Source organism: Hypanus sabinus, chromosome 6 (genome assembly GCF_030144855.1).
Source record: "Hypanus sabinus isolate sHypSab1 chromosome 6, sHypSab1.hap1, whole genome shotgun sequence".
Classification (NCBI taxonomy): Eukaryota; Metazoa; Chordata; class Chondrichthyes; order Myliobatiformes; family Dasyatidae; genus Hypanus; species Hypanus sabinus.
The window spans coordinates 153,319,946-153,342,398 of record NC_082711.1 but is presented as its reverse complement, the minus strand read 5'-3'; the positions used below and the strand labels follow the sequence as shown (position 1 = coordinate 153,342,398).

Below are 22,453 nucleotides of genomic sequence, written 5' to 3'. Positions count from 1 at the left end.
TTGAAGGCTACCTGGACAGAACGTGAAGTGTTGCTCCTCCACCCTGAGAGCAGCTTCATCATGGCAGAAGAGGAGGACTTAGATAGGTATGTCAGAACGGGAATGGGGTCAGGAGTTAAAATGGTTGGCCACACGAAATTTCCGCTTTCTGCAGATGGAACAGAGGTGCTCAACAGAGCGATCTCCTCAATTTACATCAGGTCTGATCGATGCAGAGCAAGCCACATCAGGAGCACTGGGTACAATAGATGACCCCGACAGATTTGCAGCTGAAGTGTTGCCTCACCTGGAAGGATGATTTGAGGCCATGAATGGAGGTAAGGGAGGAGGTGAAAGGGCAGGTGTAGCATTTCTGTCACTTGCTGAGATAAGTGCCAGGAGGGAGGTTAGTAGGAAAAGATGAATGCACAAGGGAACCATGGAGGGAGATATCCCTGTGGAAAGTGGTGAATGGAAGAGGAAGTAAAAGTGTAGGATCCTGTTAAAAATGGTAGAAGTTATGGGGAATGATGTGTTGGATGTGAAGGTTCCTGAGATTGCAGGTGATGACAAGAAGGACTCTTTCCCTGTTGAAGTGGTGGGAAGATAGGGTGAGCGCGGATGCTTGGAAAATGGAGGAAATGCAGGTGAGGGTAGCATCAATAGTGGAGGAAGGGAAACCCCATTCTTTGAAGAAGAGAGATGTCGCTGATGTCCTGTAAAGGAAAGCGTCATCCTGGGAACAGTTGTGAAGGAACAGAGAAAAGGGATTGGCACTTTTACAGGAGACAGGGTGGGAAGAGGCATAGTCAAGATAGCCGTGCAAATTGGTAGGTTTATAAAAGATGTCAGTAAGCAATTTGTCTCCAGAGATGGAGACAGAGAAATCAAGAAAAGGAAGAGAGATGTCAGGAATGGACCAAGCAAATTTAAGGGTAGGGTGGAAGTTGGAGGCAAAGTTGATGAAATTGATGAGACAGTCATCAGTGTAGCACGGACAGAGATGGGGAGCATTTTCAAGGAATGCTTGGAACACAGACAGTTACACATAGTCAATGAAAAGACTGGCATAGCCGGGGTCTGTGCAGGTGTCCGTGGCTACCCCTTGAGCTGAGAAGAAAGGGGAGGAGCCAAAGCAGAAATTGTTGAGGGGGAGGATATTTCAAGAAGCCTTTTACCACTTCCTTAATAATAGATTCTAGTATTTTCACTACTACTGATGTCAGGCTAACTGTTTTCTGTTATTTATCTAACTCTTTTTTTTAAACAATAGGATTACATTTGTTACCTTCCAATTTGTAGGAATCTTTTTAGAATATACAGAAGTTTGGAAAATGATAATCAGCCCATCTACTATTTCCATAGCCACCTTCTTACAAGTTCCAAGTCTTGAGTATTTGTTACCTTTCAATCCCAGTAATTTGTCCAACACCAGATTTTTCCCGTACTAATTTACATGAGTATCTCAATCAATGTGGAACTGCTATTCTGTTATATTTCTGCAATGTCTTTTTGTATCTTCTTCCATGATGACAAACAAAAATAGAAATATTTATTTAATTACTTGGCAAATTCCATATTCCCCAATATATATTCTCAGTGTCTAAATCTGTTAGGAACCCACATTGGCTTTTGCTGTTCTTTTTTATATACGTATCTATAAAAGCTATATAATAATTTTATTTCTGTTTCTCATTAACTTCCACTGTTTTCTCTTTCGTTATCAATGCCTTTGGGTTCTCCTTTCCTGATTTCTGAAATATCCTCTGCCTCGCTGTTTTTTATGTTTTGGCAACACTTTATATTTTTTTTCTGAGCAACGCACACAAAATGCTGAAGAAACTCAGCAGGTCAAGAGCATCAGTGGAGATTTATTCCAGCCCTTTGTCCTTTAGCTGACAACAGTAGTTTTTCTGCATCATAGACAGGAAAAAATAATCTTTGAGTCATTGTCCTTTCATCAGAATTACTTTTAACTTCTCTTTGGAGCCACATTGGATCATTCTCCCTTTTTGACTTAGAAATACATATAAAATACACTGTATATGTTTCAATATATGTGTATATAATTTATCGATATTTATATATTAATTCTTCAAAAGTTAAACATTGCTTATTTACTGTTATGCCTTTCAATGTAATTTCCCAGTGTAACTCAGCCAACTCTTGCCAGAGCTTTTCCATACTACAGATTTAAGGCTCCATCTTCAGATTAACTAATACGCTTTTAATCTTAATTTTTAAAATGATATTTTGATCAATGTTCCCTACTCGATCTTCAATGAGCTCTTTCTCATTACACAACACAATATCTACTTGTTCCTTCACTGGTTCCTCAGCATACTGGTCAAGAAAACCACCCATTTAACATCCCATGAATTCATTTGTTGCTCTACTACTGCTAATTTGATTTGCTCCATTTATAGGTAGATTAAGATCCTCTGTGATTATTGATTTACCTTAGCAATATGCAGCTTTAATTTTCTGATTTGTATTATGCTGTACTCGTTGAGGGCCTACAAGCCCAGGAACCAGATTGCAAGCAATTGACCATCGCTTCCATGGTAAATACATTTAATGCCCATCCATAGTTGTCGTTGAGAAGATGGTGGTGAGCTGCCTTTCTGGACTGCTGCAGCCCACGAGGTGCGGCTTTATCCACAATGCTCTCAAGGAGGGAGTTGACTCAGTGATCCATTTACAAGTCAGGAGTGTGTGGCTCGCAGGGCAACTTCCAAGAGGTGGCGTCGCCTGCTTTTGTGGCTCTCCTCCTTCCAGATGGTTAAGGTTGTGAGTTCAGAAGATAGTGTCTGAGGAGACTTGGTGAATGGTTGCAGTGCATCCTGGAGCAATTCACCAGGATTACTATGTGTCGTTACTATGTGTTGGTGGTGGAGTGAGTGAATGCTTCTGGGTGCCTGTTGAGTGGTCTGCTATGTCCTGAATGGTGTCAAGCTTCTTGAGTGTTGTGAAGCCGAACACATCCAGACAAGTGTTGATCCATGAATGTGCCGCTTTAATTCTAGTGTTTAATCTCCACAAAACCAGCTTTCAACAGAGCAACATCAGGATCTGTTTGCTTTGAGTACTTGTGTGTTAACACCACTAGTACTGTGGCATCACCTGAACTCATGTCGCAGTCGTGCCAGAATTGCAGACAGCTGCTGGACTTTACTGAAACAAAATCGGGTTTATTCTAGCTGACGTATGTCGTGAAAGTTGTTTTGTGGCATCAGTACAGTGCGAGACATAAAGTTACTAAGTTATAAGTTACCTAAATAAGTCTCACAAAAGATGAATTATGAGTCAGTGTTCATGGGTTCATGGACAATTCAGAAATCTGGTGGCAGACAGGAAGAAGCTGAGTTTGGATCGCCTGGCTCCTTTTCCTTCTCCCTGTTGGCAGGAAGGTGAAGAGGGCATTTCCCAGGTGGTGAGGGTCCTTATTAATGGATGCCACCTTCTTGAGGCACCAACTCTTGAGGATGTCCTCAATGGATAGTAGGGTTGTGCCCATGATTTTTAAGGATCCTTGGAACACCATAGATTTCTCCTTATCACCTAATTCCAGCTTCTGGCTTTCAGTGAACTACAGAAACTTTTCCACAACTTAGGGTTAACCACAAAATATTAGTATGCATAAAACTAGTAAAACTTCATACACATGATAACCTTCATTCAGCTCTATGTCTAATTATCTGTTCATAGCTGATACAGAAGTGCTACATTATCAAACATTTTCACTGACGTTCTGTTAATACCCTTGTAATTGGTAATGAATAAAACATGGAAATCTATTAAAAATATTCCATTAGCAATTTGAATTGGCATTATGGTAAAATTACCAACTGCAGGATGCTCTTCGATGTTTTGAAGCTCCCAGATTCTGTCTGCACAAACAACAGACATGGAAAATGGAAACAGAAAATATTGAGTTAATATCTCAGATCGATGATCCTTCATTGGAGATGGGGAATGGCTTTCAAAACTAATCAGTAAGAGGTTTCAAAATTCATTGGCCCTCTCTGAGCTTCTGGAAGCAGATGGACGGAGCAAGTTTCCAAAGCAAAAAAAAACAAAAGTATGGAGTTTTTTCTTATAATTAGAATATGTAGACATTATGTCTAAATATAAGGCTAGACAGAGTAAATTAAAGGATGCATCTTAGATAGTGCATTCACTGACAGACTGTATAATTAGACTGGTTAAGTTCTACCTTCAGCTTGCCCAGATAACTTATTTACTGCATGTGGTTCCTTATTAGTAGAAACATAGAAACATAGAAAACCTACAGCACAATACAGGCCCTTTGGCCCACATTGCTGAACCAAACATGTACTTACTTTAGAAATTACCCAGTCCTCTATTTAGCCCTCTATATAGCCCTCTATTTTTCTAAGCTCCATGTACCTATCCAGGAGCTCTTAGAAGGCCCTATCATTTCCGCCTCCACCACCGTTGCTGGCAGCCCATTCCACACACCCACCACTCTCTGCGTAAATAACTTACCCTAGACATCCTCTCTGTACCTACCTCCAACTACCTTAAAACTGTGCCCTCTTATTATTACTTACTAGTATAGTGGTTAGTATCCCTGCCTGTCATTCAGAAGACTGGGGTTCAATTCCCTGAAAGGGAGGTGTTTATTGATACAGGTACATTAGAGCCATTTAAGGCAAGCCTAGGGAGGTACATGGATGAAATGGCAACAGAGGGCTTTTGGGGGGGAAGAGTTAGATTGATCTTGGAGTAAGTAATGGGCCAAACAGCTGTATTGTGCTGCAATCTTCTATGTTCTATGTTTAAAATGTGGTTATCACTGGCAATGCTAGCATTCATGATTACCACAAAGTTATGAGTCAATCACATAATGGATCAAGAGGACTGTGCGGGTCCTAATCAGGTTAAGGAGAGCAGATTTCCTCCTCTGAAGAATTGGACCAACTATGATTTTATAATGAGCCTGTACCATCAAGGAAAACATCGCTGACACTAACATTTACTGAAATCAGATGGTGAACTTAATTATCCAAATCTAAACTCCACAGTTACTTCCATGGGAATCATGAAAAGAAGGAAATTAAGAGGAGCTGCCCATCTGATTGCTATCCAGAAAGTCCGTGTCAGAAGCGGCCAAATCTGGACGTTAAGGAGAGGATTAGACTAAACTGTAAATCCTTATGTACAATCACATGTTCTTGATGGTTATTTCAGTGAAGAGTTTCTGAATGGGGCATAATTATGTAGCACCAAATTAATACTTCAAAGAACAGAAGGTACTGAAGAAATTTGGCAAAGTTAGGGATTGAGAAAGATGAATAAAACTTTATAAACAGTCACTGAAGTAAATGATAAAAGGATGCTGATCATTGCACAAAAACTAAGCGAAAGGCTGGTTGAAAAGAAAGATTTTCAGAAGGTCGTTAGTGACAAAGAAAGGAATCGTTGTAGGGTATGACTCAGAGAGGTTATTCAGTGACTGGCTGAGTCAATAGTGGAAGAAGCCAAAAATAAGGAGCAGTCAACACTTCTGATGATGGATAGATTGGTGAATATATGGGAGGTCAAGACAATTTTGCCATCATTGTCCATGTCGAGATTTCTCTCAAGAATCTTCGCCATCATTATGTGCCATGTTGTATGACGTAGGTGATAATGGCTCCATGACCATGACTGTTATAAGCAAATTTTTCTACAGAAGTGCTTTGCCTTCTTCTGTGCAGTGTAATTATGAAATGGGTGACCCCAGCCTTTATCAATGCTCTTCTGAGTTGTCTGTCTGGCATCAGTGGTCGTATAACCAGGACTTGCGACATGTACCAGCTGCTCACATGACCATCCACCACGTTACACCTTACATATGCAGGCTAGCGGAGGAAAGGAATGCCTAATTCCTTCTTTGGCAGAGACGTATTTCCACCCCACCACCAATATCAATGACAGCTGTCCAAAATACTGCAGTCTAACTAGAAACAGCAACAAATGGGAAAGTCTTCTTTCTGCACTAGATAAAGGGCATTCTGATATTCCAGGGAAAGTTACAGTTATCCTGGTGCATTTACACTTTGATGAGTATCAAAATAAGTTTTATATTTCAAAGCACAGATATGAAACCATGACCATTTACAATTTTAAAGTTTTTTTATTACCAAGTCTACCAAGCTTTCATTCTTCTGTTTCTCCATCAACAGAAATTACCGCTTTGGATACTGTTTGGGGATAGGGGGCAAACTACTGGGGGTATGACTGGGTCTCTGGCACTGTGGCTCAGTAGGGAATGGGGAGAAGAGGACTGGAGTAGTGATACAGGATTCCATAGTTAGAGGAGTAGATGTGAGGTTCTGTGGACGCGATAGGGACACCTGAATGGTATGTTGCCTCCCAGGATTAGGGATATCTCGTATCGGGTCCGTGGCATTTTGGAGTGGGAGGGTGAGCAGCCTGAAGTCTTGGTACATATTGGCACCAATTGCATAGGTAGGAAAGGGAGGAGGTCCTGAAGAGAAAATATTTGAAGCTAGGTGGAAGACTGAAAAGCAGGGCCTCCAGCGTAGTGATCCCTGGATTGCTGCCTGGGCTATATGTGAATGAGGGTAAGAATAGGACAATCTGGCAGATGAATGCATAGCTGAGGAGCTGGTGCAGGGCGGCAGGGTTACAGATTTCAGAATCATTGGGATCTCTTCTGGGGAAGGTATGACCTGTACACAAGGGACAGGTCACATCTAAACCCAAGGGGGTCCAATATCCTTGCAGGCAGGTTTGCTAGAACTGTTGGGGTATGGTTTCAGCTCGTTTGGCAGGGGGATGGGAAACTGAATGATAGGGCTGAGGATGCGGCAGTTGGTATATAAGGGGAGACAGTGGGTAGTAAACCTTATCAGAAAAGAGAGGCTGATGATAGGGCAAAATTGTATTTAGTGGAATGAGTTGCTGGTTAACAGGGGGACAAAATCAAAAAGGATGATGAACACAACATTCAAGGAGTTATATCTGAATGCACATAGAATACAAAATAAAGTAGATGATCTTGTAGCACAGTTAGAGGTTGGTGGGTAAGACATTATGGGCATTACTGAGTAATGGCTGAAAGATTATATTTGGGGACAACATCCAAGGATTATATCAAAAGGATAGGCAAATAGGCAGAAGGAGTGGGGTGGTTCTTTTGGTAAAAAATGAAATCAAGTCCCTACAAAGAAATGACATAGGATAAGAAGATGTAGGATCATTGTGGGTAGAGTTAAGGAGCTGTAAGTGTAAAAAGACCCTGCTGGGAGTTACAGTATATGGGGGTTGGAGGGATATGGCCCAGGTGCAGGTCAGTGGGACTAGGCAGAGAAATGGTTCGGCACAGCCAAAAGGCCTGTTTCTGTGCTGTAATGTTCTACAGTTCTATGGTTCTATATACACAGTAGCCAGGATGAGGGATACAAATTACAGTGGGAGATAGAAAATGCATGTCTGAAGGGCAATGTTACAATATTCATGGGGGATTTCAATACGCAGGCAGATTGGGAAAATTGGGTTGGTGATTAATCTGGTTCCCAAGAGAGAGAATTTGCAGAGTGCCTATGAGATGGCTTTTAGAGCAGCTTGTGGTTGAACCCAGTAGGAGATCAACTATTCTGGATTGGGTTTTGTCTAATGAACTGGATTTGATTAGAGAGCTTAAGGTAAAGGAACACTCAGAAGGCAGTAAACATAATATGATAGAATTCACCCTGTAATTTGAGAGGGAGAATCTAAAATCGGATGTATCAGTATTACGATGAAATAAAGAGAATTACAGAGGCATGATGGAGGAGCTTGCCACAGAAGGATACATGAGTAACAATGACAGCAGAACAACAGTGGCTGGAGTTTCTAGGAGCAATTTGGAAGCCACCAGATAGATACATCCCAAAGAAGTATTCTAAAGGGAGGATAACACAACCGTGTCTGATAAGGGAAGTCAAAGCCAACATAAAAGCAAAAGAGCAAAAATTAGTGAGAAGTCAGCGGATTGGAAAGCTTTTAAAAACCAACAGAAGCAACTAAAAAGCCATAAGGAGCAAAATGATGAAATATGAAAGTAAGCTAGCTTATAACATCAAAGAGAATATCAAAACTTTTTTCAGATATGTATGAAGCGTAGAGAGGGAAGAGTAAATATCAGACCACTGGGAAATGAAGGTGGAGAGGTAGTAATGGGAGACAAGGATGTGCTGACATTGGAGAGGCTTCAAAGGAGGTTCATGAGAATTCTGGGATTGAAAGGTTTGTCAATGAGGAGGACCTGATTTAGAAGAATGCGGGGGTATCTCATTGAAGCCTATTGAATGTTGAAAGGCCTAGATAGATGGTATGAGGAGAGGATGTTTGCCATAGCAGGCGAGTCAAGGACCAGAGGGTACAACCTCAGAATGAAAGGACATCCATGTAGAATGGAGATGAGGAGGAATTTCTTTAGCCAGAGGGTGTTGAACCTGTTGAATTTGTTGACACAGGTGACTGTGGATGCCAGGTCATTGGGTGTATTTAAGGCAGAAGTTGATAGCTTCTTGATAATTCATGGCATGAAAGGTTACCAGGAGAGGCAGGAGAATGAGGCTGGGAGGGATATGAATCAGCCATGATCAAATGTCAGAGCAGACTCGATGGGCCAAATGGCCTAATTCTGCACATAATTCTTATGTTTTAAATAAAACATTCTGAAAGAAAACAGCTTTTCAGAATCTAATCACCTTCCAGTTCAATGTCATTTTGCCATTTTGGCTTGAGGGTTGTTTGTAACAAACAGTGTGGTATGTAACCATGGCCAGTTGCATCTAAAATACTAAGAAGAAAACTGATACACTGCTGTTATTGCCAGCATTACTTGAAATTTGAGTCAGGCTCTCCTTGGGACAATAAATTATAGTGGCTGATCTGGCAATGGGCGGGAGCTAGAAGTTGCATTTTATGCTGTATCTCCATGGGAAAGAGAAACAATTAAAAACTTGTTTTCTAATCATAGTCTAGCTTGGTGAGAAAGAAGTTCTTGATGGATAGGGATGTGGGAGGATTGGGTGCGGGTAGGGGGTGTTGAGAGATTGAGGTAGGAGAGGATGGGGAACAATACTGTAAAACACCAAAGAACCCCAATCTGCCTCCACACCAACCAATTCCGTCAAGAAGTGAGCAGCTAAACAATTACTAGGAGGCAGTCTGGTTATTTGAATATGTTAATGAGACAAAGAAGTTTCCCATGTTGCAAGTTTGGACTATTGGGAAGGAAGTGGATGAAGAACAATGCTAAGGAGAGAATGAATGCTTCCCCCAGCATCCCAGTAACCCCTCTTCTCCACAGCTCACTCAAGTTCTATGTTGAGCAAACATTGTAAAGAAAAGAATTAGAAGCCTATCCTCTCCCTTTCTCCTGACACCACTAATTTAAGATCAGGGGCATTCCCTTGTTCCTTGCCTTACTGGGAGACAAAGTAAGCATTCAAGAGCAAACGCGAGGAAATCTGCAGATGCTGGAAATTCAAACAGCACACACAAAATGCTGATGGAACACAGCAGGCCAGGCAGCATCTATAGGGAGAAGCACTGTCGACGTTTCGGGCCGAGTCCCTTCATCAGGACGAAGGATCTCGGCCCGAAACGTCGACACTGCTTCTCCTTATAGATGCTGCCTGGCCTGCTGTGTTCCACCAGCATTTTGCGTGTGTTGATTCAAGAGCTAACTTCTGAGTAAAGAAGTTGTCAGTGACAAATGACACAGGCAAATAAGAGCCCACAGCCTGTGTGAAAGTCCAGGCCCACCTAAAGTTCTGCTCCCACCCTATTCGTGCTGATTAGTTTAGTTTGCATAAATCGTGTCTTATTAAGCCATTAGCTCTTGGGATCCACTAATACAACCACGGCCACAGAATGGGATTCCATGGAAGACCATACACCATGAAACAAATGGGTCTGCCCTAATCCTTTCCACAAATAGAAATTCTACATACCTCGCTTTGTTGTTCTGAATGAAAAACACGACTATTTTGGGATATCTTTATAGGATTTTTTTCCTGCATAAATGTCCCTTTTCATTTTTTAAAATATGATCCTATAGTTTAGACTGTTATATGTCTGGCTACAAGCTCATGTTAAGCTATTGGAGGATCAAGAAACTGTTGTTCATTGCTGGTACAATTTCCTGTGACACCCAGATGGTTAATCATTGCCTCTGAGTCCCCAGTGGATGCACCTTGTGTTACAGTGACCAAGTCTAGAAAACGATCCCGATTGTAACAGATATTTATACAAGTTTAATGGCCACTGCCATGTTAATCTTTCAGTTGCAGCTAACGCAGTTGCCCATTCAAATAGAGTTCAGTCATGTTTTTAATATAACACAATATCTTAATTTCTTCAAAACTTCACATTTGAGTATGTTAGCCAAGTGAAAGAATCGTCAACAATATTCTCATCCAGCAATTATTTTATAAGATGTCACCATTGAACCATGGCTAAGTTCTGTGGGTTGCTTACAAAACTTCTCAATATACTTCTTTTGAATGACTTGCACTGCAATTTGCAGCATGTAATTTCCCCTTAAGCAACGTAGTTTTGAACTGACTTAATGAACTACAGATTTCACAATATTCTGAATGACTAGCGGACATAACTCTCCAGCAAGAGTTATGTCCTTTAAAAGCACCTTTAAGAGGATGAAGGTCATCACCTTGGCCGGGGCAGCTCAAAGCCAGGCTGAAGCACAGAGGAATGAGACCCACTTGACCCAGAATCTTGTTAGAAAATAGGCAGACACTGGAGAACAAGATGGAGAACCTAAGGGCAAGATTTCTATAGGGGAGGGAAATGAGGGATTGTTGTGTTCTGTGTTTTACCAAGACTTGGCTTGCTCCAAACATGCCAGATTCAGCAATCAGACCCAAAGGCTTCTCAAAACACAGGATGGACTAAACTGTTGATTCAGAAAAGGCAAAAGGTGGGCATATGTGTTTCATAACAGACTCTTTATGGTGCTCCAATGCGGCAGTTTCGTCAAACGTGTGTTCCCCCTGACCTGGAACACCTAGCGATCATGTGCTGCCCATTGTATTTACCAAAACAGTTCTCCTCCATGATCCTGAACACAGTTTACATACCACCATCGACTAGGAGAAAAGGATAGTCTGTTCTTTGGAATGCAGGTGAGTTGTTAACATGAGCCTGGACACTTACACAAAAGCCAAAATACAGGAATTCATATCCTTCTTCACAAGCATAAACATCCACAAATACACTCACCACAATAAGATCACTATGACATTGCACAACAAATCACCTTTTCAGGGGCCAGCACTCTCCCACATCCCCCACTGAGCACGCACCACCACGAACAGGCACCTTTTTTAAACATCCACCCATCAGCCGTCCTGCATCCTTCAGCTGGAAGGAACGACAAACGGGAAGCATCAAAGAATGCCATCGTCCTGGAGTGCGCAAGTGCAATCAAAGCCGTCCGTGCTGAGCATTAGCCCAGCATGTGCACCTGCTAAGCACAATGTCAGCACTGCCAGACAGGGATTATGAGAATTACAGGGCTACTGGGGGGAGGGGAGGGGGAAGAAATTACTTGGAAATCACTTGGGCTTGCAACAACAAAAAATCGGCGATAAGGTCGTTAATTCAGAGGAGCAGTGCCAATATTTACCCCCAGGCCATACTTCGCAGTGTTGAGATCCTAGTTACACCCATTCAGTTGCATATAGGGCAGGCTATGTCATCATCAGTGTCTCAAAACAAAACCGATGTTCTGTGCTCTGCTGTAGGAGGACATTGCCAGGCAAACAGAAATGTACGTTCCTTCAGCCTCTTAGAAACATCTTACTCACGACCACGCATTGTGGGGAAGGGGCTTTCAGAAATGTACTGAGAACATTGACACTTGGCCTCAGGAACGCAGAGAAGTGCGCACGGGGACAGAGGGTGTGCAGACCTCACAATCTACCCGTTCGCCCTCCTTTCAGCCATTTCCTGCCTTATCCTATTTCAGCTTCACGAACTTCAGGACCCACAAAGCCAAAGTGGAAGGAAGACATCCTCAGTCCCTAGGAAAACAATACGTCTGAGGAGTGGCAACGCCCACCCCCCCCCCCCCCCCGCACCCATCAAATCGAAAGGGCATGAGATATGTGGAGGAGAGTTGCAGGATATGGCCAAGGATTCCTCACACCAAGAGTTAATATTTTCTGTAAAGGTTCAGGAGCTAGGGGAGTACTGGGGGCTGAATCCACTGTTAAGTGAATTAACAGTAGTGATCTCTTAAAACCATCTACTTATAGATGGTTAACCATATATTAGGTCAGGTATCTTGACTGTCCCTTTTGTATATGGGCCAGATGTCTAATAACTGTGAATCCGTTACTGTTCCCTTCTCCCTACTGAACAAAATGGTGGCCAGCTACCCGTTCCTATGGAAAGGGACCGTCAGTCAACAACAGGCCTGAATCCAGAGCTCAAGAGAGCAATCTGCAAACTCAGCATTCTAGTTCCTGCATTACTCATGATGGGAAAACTAGAATCTGTACCTTTGTTTACCCACCTTTAACTCAGACTTAATTAATTTTAATTAAAATGAACATTTATATTAAAACAAATTTATATGTGACTTACAAAAAGCCCTTACTTGGTCTAACTTTGTATTAAGACTGTAAGATATAGGAGCAGAAGTAGGCCATTTGGCCCATTGAGTCTGCTCCTCCATTCAATCATGGGCTGATCCAATTCTTCCAGTCGTCCCCACTCCCCTGCCTTCTCCCCATACCCTTTGATGCCCCGGCTAATCAAGAACCTATCTATCTCTGCCTTAAATACACCCAATGACTTGGTCTCCACAGCCGCTCGTGGCAACAAATTCCACAGATTTACCACTCTCTGACTAAAGTAATTATTTGTCTGTTTTGTAGCTTTCACGTTAACTCTCTTTAGTTTGTTCTAAGATAAATATTTTGTCCATTGTTAAAACAGAACAGGAGATGGACACAGAATCTATAGAAGCAGCAGTGAGGTCATGGATCCTATACAGATTACAGAGGAGGTGTTTGCTGCCTTGAGGCAAATCAGGGTGGATAAATCCGTAGGGCCTGACAAGCTGTTCCCTCAGACCCTGTGGAAGGCAAGTGCAGAAATTGCAGGAGCCCTAGCAGAGATATCTAAATCATCCTTAGTGACAGGTGAGGTACCAGAGGACTGCAGGGTAGCTAATTTTGTTCTGCTGTTTTAGGAAGGGTCTAAAAATAAACCAGGAAATTATAGGCCAGTGAGCCTGACATCAGTAGTGGAAAAGTTATTGGAAGGAACCGAATATATGAGTTTTCGATAAACATAGACTGATTCGGGTTAGTCAGTATAGCTTTGTGCATGTTAGGTTGTGTCTAACCAAACTTACAGAGTCTTTTGAGGAAGTTACCAGGAAAGCTGATGAAGACAAAGCAGTGGATATTGTCTACATGGACTTCAGCAAAGCATTTGACAAGGTCCCGCATGGGAAGTTGGTCAAGAAGTCACTTGGCATTCAAGATGAGGTAGTAAATTGGATTAGACATTGGCTTTGTGGGAGAAGCCAGAGAGTAGTAGCTGACTGGAGGCCTGTGACTAGTGGAGCGCCTCGGGGATTGGTGCTGAGTCTGAATGACCATTGGATCAGCAAATTTGCAGATGATAGCACATTTGGGGATGTGGTGGACAGCGAGGGAGACTGTCAGAACTGGCAACAGGATCTGGACCAGCTGGAAAAATGGACTGAAAAATGGCAGATGGAATTTAATGCAGACAAGAGCAAAGTTTTACACTTTGCTAAAACCAGTCAAGGTAGGTCTTACACAGTGCACACCAGGTCACTGAGGAATGCAGTGGAACAACTGGATCTGGGAATACAGCGCCATAATTAATTGAAAGAGGTGGCAGAGGGTGGTAGGGTCAGAAAGAAAACTTTTGGCACATTGCCCTTGATAAATCAAAGTACTGAGTACAGGAGATAGGACGCTATGTTGAAGTTATATAAGATGTTGGTGAGGCCTAATTTGCAGTATTGTGTACAGTTTTGGTCACCACCTACAGGTAGGATAAATGTTGAAAAAGTACAGAGAAAATTGACGTGGATGTTGCCGTGACTAGAGGAACTGAGTTTTAAGGAAAGATTAAATAAGTTAGGACTTTATTCCTAGAATGAAGAAGATTGAGAATGGATTTGATATATACAAAATTATGAGGGATATAGATAGGGTAAATGGAAGCAGGCTTTTTCCACTGAGGATGGGTGGGACTACAACCAGAGGTCATGGGCTAAGGATGGAAAATGAAATGTTTAAGGGGAGCTCTTTACTCAGTGGGTCGTGAGAGTGTGGGATGAGCTGCCAAGCTTAATTTCAGTGCTAAGAGAGGGTATGGAGGGTCATGATTCTAGTGCAAGTCGATGGGAGTAGGCAGCTTAAATGGTTCAGCACGGACTAGATGAGCCAAAGGACCTGTTCCTGTGATATACTTTGCTATGACTCTATAAGATCTGTCAAATCTCTGGTTGCCATTTTGAGGGAACTGGTAAATACTAAGGAGCTTCTCCTTGACTGCTCACAATCAAACGTAGTTCCCACAAAATTAATACAAAATGGAAGTCTATCCACATAGTATATAGAAACTAACATTATCTTAGGAGGATAACATTTTGCATTCCCAACCTTGTATATGTATTTTGAGATCACATGAATCCCACAATAACACCAAACCTGTTAGGGTGAGAGTTGGATGTGAATCAGTGAAATTTGTTGCCACAACAATAACATATTCACCATGTTAGAACTGAGTGCCAACAAATAATAACTTCCATATGGTACCCTGTTACATCATGTGGAAGGGAGCAGTCTTAAGTACAACCTTAATCTTCAGTATATGCTTGGTTCTCAAGAGCCATTAAAGTGGCCTAGAAAGTCATTAAATTGTACAATGCATTGAGAGAAGTCAAAAAACTTAATCCCTACCTTCTCAGGGAACTAAAGGTATGCTATAAGTATAGCAACAGTAGTGTTATGTACATCTCAGGAACAAATAAAGGGTCTTCCTCACCTGTATTAATCCTGAATCAACACCACAGTAACTTCATCACATCCAAAATTCCCCATCTTAATCCTATCTTCATTAGTAGATTTCCATCGCAACACACACAAAATGCTGGAGGAATAGGTCAGGCAGCGTCTTTAAAAATGAATAAACAGTTTGGACCACCATCCATTAGAAAATCTCCAGTTTTTTTATGTGTTTACTTATTGTTATCAATGGCAGTAATTCTTGCTCATCCCTATTTGCATCTTAATCTAGTAATTTGCTAGGTTGATTAGTGGAGTGTTGCATTAAGATTGATTTGAGAATTATCCCACAGGTAAGAGTGACTGACTTCCTTCCCTGATCAATTACCTGACTAATGATGTTTAACTGAAAGTGCTGTTCCTACAGTCTAGCGATGAATGCTCCCATTACTCTGCATGTGTTTTGTGTATAAATTTGTAATCATCATTGGCTTCCATTTTACTCTAGTCAATTAACGTTTAAGAAAAAGAAATAACTCATTAACAATTAATCACAATTATCACTGCTATACTTCTTTTTCAAATCGAAATATTAAGAAACAAATGTAATTTGATGGCCACAAAGGGATTCCCTGTCCTTCTAATTAAGTACTGTTTCCACTTTTATTTTCAATGAGGTTATTCATGATGATTACTCAGCTTTAAAGCATCAGTCTTTTTTTTTGTTATCTTCCGGAAGACAATGAAAGAACTAAAAGCGCAAGCTAATAAAAACGGAAGCTTTTGTTCAGCTTAAATATTTCTTGCTGCTGGTAAATGGTGTGGCGTCCACAAGGAAACGTGGCAAGCAATATCGTCTGCAGTTCTCTTTTTCTATGGCATTCACTTTGGAACATTCCATTTCGCCATCTGACGAATCGACAATCCATTATTCATAAAATGCAAGTTTAATACCTAGATGAAAATACAGATAGTTTCCAATGCACAAAAAATGTCACCGTTGATCCCTCCCCCATCACGGAGTTCAGTCTGATTTCTCCTATATTCCGCTAGTTCAAGATTACTTCGAGTCTCAGCGGTAATTTGTGTAAAACATTGAGAAGTCTGGACAACCCCAATTCATTTTACTTGTTTTCCTTTGTTGTGCTTCATTTCAGTTCTGCTTCAACTATCTTTTCTCATCTCGGTTTCTGCTTATTGTCATTACCAGCAATGGAGAAGAAAAATCTACTTGTAAATGAATTGTGACCGCTGAGATTGCATTATCTTTGCCTCGTTTGTTTAGTTACCAGGTTCTTCAGAAGACAAGTGGTCTGGATAACCTTGGAAATATGCGCTGGGAGCTCTTTGGTCTCCTTGCCCTCGCCTGGGTTATTGTTTACTTCTGCATATTTAAAGGGGTTACCTGGACTGGAAAGGTAGGTTTATAATCAGTTATTAGACAGTCTGCTGGCTTTATTTGGTCACTATTTAATAGGTGACCAAGATTGTAGTGTGATAGCTATTTCATAAGCCCAAAAAAAATTAAGTACTATTACACATTCTAGTGTGCCTCGCTGTAATTTCAAAGCATTTAATCTTCTCACCTCTCTCAAAATCTTGATGCTTGTTAGAGTATAGGCACAAGAGAGTAAAGTAACTCATTCGAGTGTACATCCATCCATGGCCGCTTCCACTGTCGTGATGAGGCCACGTTCTGGTTGCAGGAGCAACACTTTGCAATCTGTTTGGGTAGCCTCCATGGCGCGAACATCAATTTCTCAAACTTCTGATAATGCCCCCCACCACCATTTCCCATTCCCTTTTCCTTCTCTCACCCTGCCTCCTTGCCCACCCTTTGCCACCCTCTGGCACCCTCCCCTTCCCCCCCACTTTTTCTTTCTTCCATGGCCTTCTATCTCTTTCACCAGTCAACTTCCCAGCTCTTCATTCCTCCCACTCCAAGTTTCACCTACCACCTTGTGTTTCTCTCTCCCCTCCCCCCCCACCTTTTAAATCTACTCCTCAGTTTTTTTTTCTCCAGTCCTGCTGAAGGGTCTCAGCCCAAAACGTCAACTGTACTCTTTTCCATAGATGCTGCCTGGCCTGCTGAGTTCCTCCAGCGTTCTGTGTTTGTTTCCAGCACCTGCAGATCTTCTCTGGTTTCTCATTAGTGCATGGCTCCTTCAGCAGTGAGTGCTATCGTTGAGTCTAAGAGAATACTAGAGCTTTATAACTCGAATGTAGAGCATCTGATTCATTATATCATTGCTGGCCATTTAATGGAGCAAACCAAATTTAAGGTAAAAAGCACAAACTAGTGGAGGAACTCAGCCGGTCAGACAGCATCTATGAAAAGGAATAAACAGTCGACGTGTCGGGCCAAGGCCCTTCATCAAGACTGGAAAGGCACGGAGAAGAAGTTAGCGCAAGAATGTGGAGGTAGGGGTACTAACTGGAAGTTATCAGGTGAAGCCAAATTAGGAGAAGTTAGGCAGGTGGGGGAGGGGAAATGAAGTAAGAAGCTGGAAGGTGATAGGTGGGAAAGGTAAAGTGCTGAAGAAGAAGGAACCTGATAGGAGAGGAGAGCAGACCTTGAGAGGAAGGCACCAGGGGGAAGTGATAGGCAGGTGAACAGAAGAAAAGGAGTAAGAGGGGAGCCAGAATGGGAAATGGAGAAAGAGAGAAGGGGGAGGGGAGAACATCACCAAAAGTTAGAGGAATTGATGTTCTTGCTATCGGTCTGGAGGCTATCCAGACAGAATATGAGCTGTTGCTCTTCCAACCTGAGGGCGGCCTCATCGTGGTAGTAGAGGAGGCCGTGAATCAACATGTCAGAATGGGAAGTAGAATTAAAATTGGATTTCTCTAACATCTAGTAAGTTCTCCCCAGGGTTCAATGCAATATTTAAGGGAAGTTTAGATAAGCAGATGGATAGGAAGGGTATGAATAGCATGGTCCAGCTGGGATGAAGGGCCTGTTTTTCTGCTGTAGCAGTCTATGACTCTCGGACCAGGGGGAGCTGAGGACTCGCCCAGCTTCAGATTCACATTCAGATTTGTTTATTTCTATGCATTCCAGTGTGCAATGAAATTCCTTGTTCGTACAAAGCTCGCGGGGTAGAACAGCATATGCAGTAATAATAAACGCAACAGTAAACACAGGGACATTGTAAACCAGCAGAATGGTGCAAAGTACAATAGACTGGTGCAAGCAGGTGGGAAGGGCAGGCATTCCTGACAGGTCCCCCACACAGCAACACTGGTGGCAATGCATCGTTCTATATATCACAATGAGGCACTTTAGCACTCTGATTCAATGCGCAGCCTCGGCCCTGGGAGCACATTCTGAGCACCATGCAAAGCACCAGTGTATTACAAAGAGCGAAACAAAGAATGGGACTGCAACTTGAGATTAAGACAGGAACCGAAAGTATCACGAAAAAATTATTTAAAATGTTTAAAAATAGCAACCATTCAACCAAGGATGAAATTTTCTACATGGCCACTACAGTTAAATCTCTCCTTTCACACCTTAATGGCCCTAATTGCAAGCTAATTATTCTTTTACTTTATATATGCTTACAAAAGTCTTTCGTTTCCTTTTATATAGTTAGCCTTGTCACAGATCACTTAAAGGCCTTTTAATTTCCCTCTCCATCTTCCTAATGCATTTTGTATTGTCATGATTATCTTTAGCTGTATTAGTCTGAAATCTTTGTCATATGAAGTTAATGAGTTCCTAAAATTTAATGACCCATTCCAAAAAATTACAGAAAATTTAACATCAGACTGCAAGAACATTTAGATCAAAATGTCATTGTCTGTGCCCCAATCACTCCTGGCAGAGATTAGCACACTAATAGCAACATACATGAAATGCTGGAAGAACTCAGCAGGTCAGGCAGCATCCATGGAGATGAATGAACAGCCGACGTTTCGGGCACTGAGAAGGAAGGGGGAAGATGCCAGAATAAAAAGGTTGGGTAGGAGGGGAAGGAGACTAGCTGGAAGGTGATAGATGAAGCCAGGTGGGTGGGAAAGGTAAAGTGCTGGAGAAGAAGGATTCTGACAGGAGAGGAGAGTGGACCATAGGAGAAGGAGGACAGGGCCCAGGGGGAAGTGATAGTGACATGTAGCTGAGAAGAGGTGGAAGGTCAGGGTAGGGAATAGAGGCAGTGGGAGGAGATTTTTTTTTACCAGAAGGAGAAATTGATTTTCATGCCATCAAGTTGGAGGCTATCCAGACGGAATGCAAGGTGTTATTCCTTCACCCTGAGGGTAGCCTCATTGTGGCATAAAAGGAGGCCTTGGACCGACATGTCAGACTGGGAATGGGAATGGGAATTAAAATATTTGGCCACCGGGTAGTTGCGCATGTGGTGGATGGAACATGGCGTCCTTCGCACACGAATAGCTTGCCCAGCCTCCTGCATCCCAGGTTCTTCATCATCAGCTTGACAGTGGACAACATACTCATTCCCTCTAACATCAACAGTGTCAGAACATAGTCATCAATAGAAGAAATTAATGGATTATTTTTTATCTGATCTTCACTGATCACTACATTGCTAACTATTGTGCCTGTGCATTGCCACGCTGAAGTGTGGTCAAGCACGACAGAGCATTTAACTCCCCGTTCTGCCCCTGGACTCGGCACAGACAGTGGCTGTGAATGAGGTCATGCTGAGATAATGAGTCCAATCAACTTCCTGCCCCTTTAACTTCATGTTAGGCAGAGCAGGTGTAGGTCCTCCCTGGGTACTGAGCATCTGACTTATCGACACTGCGTACCTACAGTACAGGCGAGTGTTTGGAAGACCCACGGGTCAAATATTCCACCTACTCAGGGCTTCCAGGCTTCTCCTGCCAGGTGACAAAGTGTCTGCTCCACATGCCTTCTCTCAGCACGCCACCCTGCTCCACCCCCACACCCACCCCCCCCCCCCCCGGGCTGTAACATCTGGGGGTTGGTTTGAGCCCGGCAGAGCTGGGAGCGCTGGGTGAATTCACTCACCCTCCCACTACATCAGTGAGGCCGGCTGGCAACCATTCTCCCCTCCCATCACAACATTCATTTCCAATTTATGAACTGATTGAGTCACGAACGGTTCTCATGAACCAAACCCAGTGGTAACCTGTGCTCTGACATCACCCCAAGGGCTCATCAAGCCTGGATTCAAAAGATGAGAGCAGGTGTTTATATTTTTCTTATTATTAATATTTAATTAATTTATTGTTGAAATATGAATTTAATTTAGTACTTTTAATTTTTTAATCTATCCCATCTGTTTTTAATGACAATTAGAAACGAGGAACTATCAAAAAACTGTATGCTGTCTCCAGGCAGGGCCTTTGGGCCCTTGTCAGGTTCTAGGGACCTGCAGTAGGCCATCCGCTCCAAATAAAGGCCGCATAGCAAAGCCTACAGTACAACTCGATGTGACCCATGAAAGGAAAGGGTGGTCATAGGAATGCGGTGGGGTTGAATGCAAGGCATAGATTGTATCGCACACAGTCTGGTCTTGCCACTCCATTTTTTTTCCCCCTGCTTATCCCAGAGGTGTATATGCTATCACAGAATGGTATTGTGTACACCAGATTTTTCTGCTGTTTGCAACAAGTCATTTGCAGTACAAACGCAAGAGGTTCTTCAGATACTGGAAATCTTAAGCAACAATCACAAGTGCTGGAGCAACTCAACAAGTCAGGCAGATCTATGGAGGGGCTGTAAAGAGTCTGCATTTTGGGCCGATGAAGGGACTCGGTGGGCTGTTAATTCCCCTCCGTAGATGATGCCTGACTTGCTGATTTCCTCCAGCATTTCGAGTGTGTTAAGGTGACCTTTTCAGCATTAGTTTTGCACTTGTCACATGCACGTTGAGACAGCGAAACGTGCAGTGGAGTGCATTATTTTGTGCCAATGACCAACACAGTCCGAGGATTGTGCAGGGGACAGCCACAAGTGCTGCCATCTGCCAGTACCAACTTAGCATGCCCACAGCTTACCAACCCTAACCCGTTTGTCTTTGGAATGTGGGAGAAAACTGGAACACCAGAGGAAATCTATACGGTCACAGGGAACACATACAAACTACGTGGTCTCATTCTCCTCGATTCCTCCCCTTCCCCACACTGGCCCACCCTAGCATCCCTGTGGGGTTTTTTTTCACTCAGAATTTACTCAGTTCCACCTGGGAGCATCTAGAGAATTGAGGATTCACCACTTCTTCAGGCAGAATCGTCCAAGTCATTACAGCTCTGTGTTGGCCTTAGTTCTAAGCTCTTTGACCACTGGAAATGGCCTTTCTTTATTGGCACTTCCACACTTTTCACTGACCTTTTATAGTGAATGTCTGAGCTAAAGCCAAGCAGAATGTGAATGAATGGTAGGCCACTTTAAGAAAATGGGGAATTGATGAAGGAAAAATGCTTGTGGATTCAATTGTTCTAATTAACTGCAATTCTCAATAATTTAAGAAATATCTATTCTTGCATATGTTTAAAAGTAGACCTTCTCAAACTGTTAAATGTTAAAGAGCTTTTAGTGCATTACTCACCGCTAGGTAATATCACAAGATTCAGTTCTATTTTATTAATATTGGTACCAGATATTTTAATGAGAAACTGAAGGATTGTCTGGCATTTGATGCTGCAGTGTTTGCTTTCTGCTTAGAGAAATGATGCTTTTGTTGTTGTATCTATTTCATTAGTGGTTTAATAATAGCCTGGGACTGTTTCATTACTTCACTACAGAAAATTAAAGTGATTAGTAATTCTATCATTTAAAATGGATAACTGTGGAATAGCTGAGTCAGCTGGAACCCCTCAGAGAGAGAAAATGAGATTTGTGATCATTAACATATGGCTTCCATTTTACAGTCACTTAATCCATAAATGGTGTATACTAAAGTTGCTATCTACAGCAAATATCCAGATCCTATGTTTTGACATAACTGATATTTTAAGGTTGTAGTGCTATTTCAACAAATAAAGCTCCACGGGAACAGAGGCAGCTCAATCAATCCTTCAGCTCTTTATTAAATATGGGGATTATTATACCCAATGTCCTACACTTTTCCCTTGATTCCTTTTTCTTCAAGTATCTATCTTCTGTTTAAATACCTTTCAAACTTGCATCTGGGGGAGTACATCTTACCTTCTTTCACTCATTGCATCAGAAGATCTTCTCAGATTTTATTTTAACTTTGAAACTGAAATTATTTATGCTTATGTCTGCCAGATTCTTACCTGCCAGTGCTCTGTGAATTCCCCAACACCTCAATCAAATCACTCATCACCCGAATTCTAGAAACAGGTAGTTTTACCTGCTAAAGAAGCCTCATTGTAGTTTTGCCCACTACTATGAAACTTCTTTATCCTAAGTACCATCGCACACAGTTGGCAATGTATTTCCAAGCTTTTGTCCTTCCAAAGGTGAAAACTTCACTTCA

The 22,453-nt window shown here is 42.2% G+C and overlaps 1 protein-coding gene across 3 annotated transcripts in view; it reads left to right on the top strand.

The window, feature by feature from the left end:
* Window positions 1-22,453, top strand: part of si:ch211-283g2.1 (sodium- and chloride-dependent GABA transporter ine) — a 122,087-nt gene that overhangs the window by 52,617 nt on the left and 47,017 nt on the right. For all 3 annotated transcript variants that reach the window (XR_009512796.1, XM_059973209.1, XM_059973210.1), the window contains exon 4: window positions 16,306-16,438. Coding sequence is in view for 2 of the 3 variants with exons in the window: in XM_059973209.1 (XP_059829192.1) it covers window positions 16,306-16,438 (133 nt within the window). In the remaining variant the exon portion in view is untranslated. The remainder of the gene's footprint in view (window positions 1-16,305; window positions 16,439-22,453) is intronic.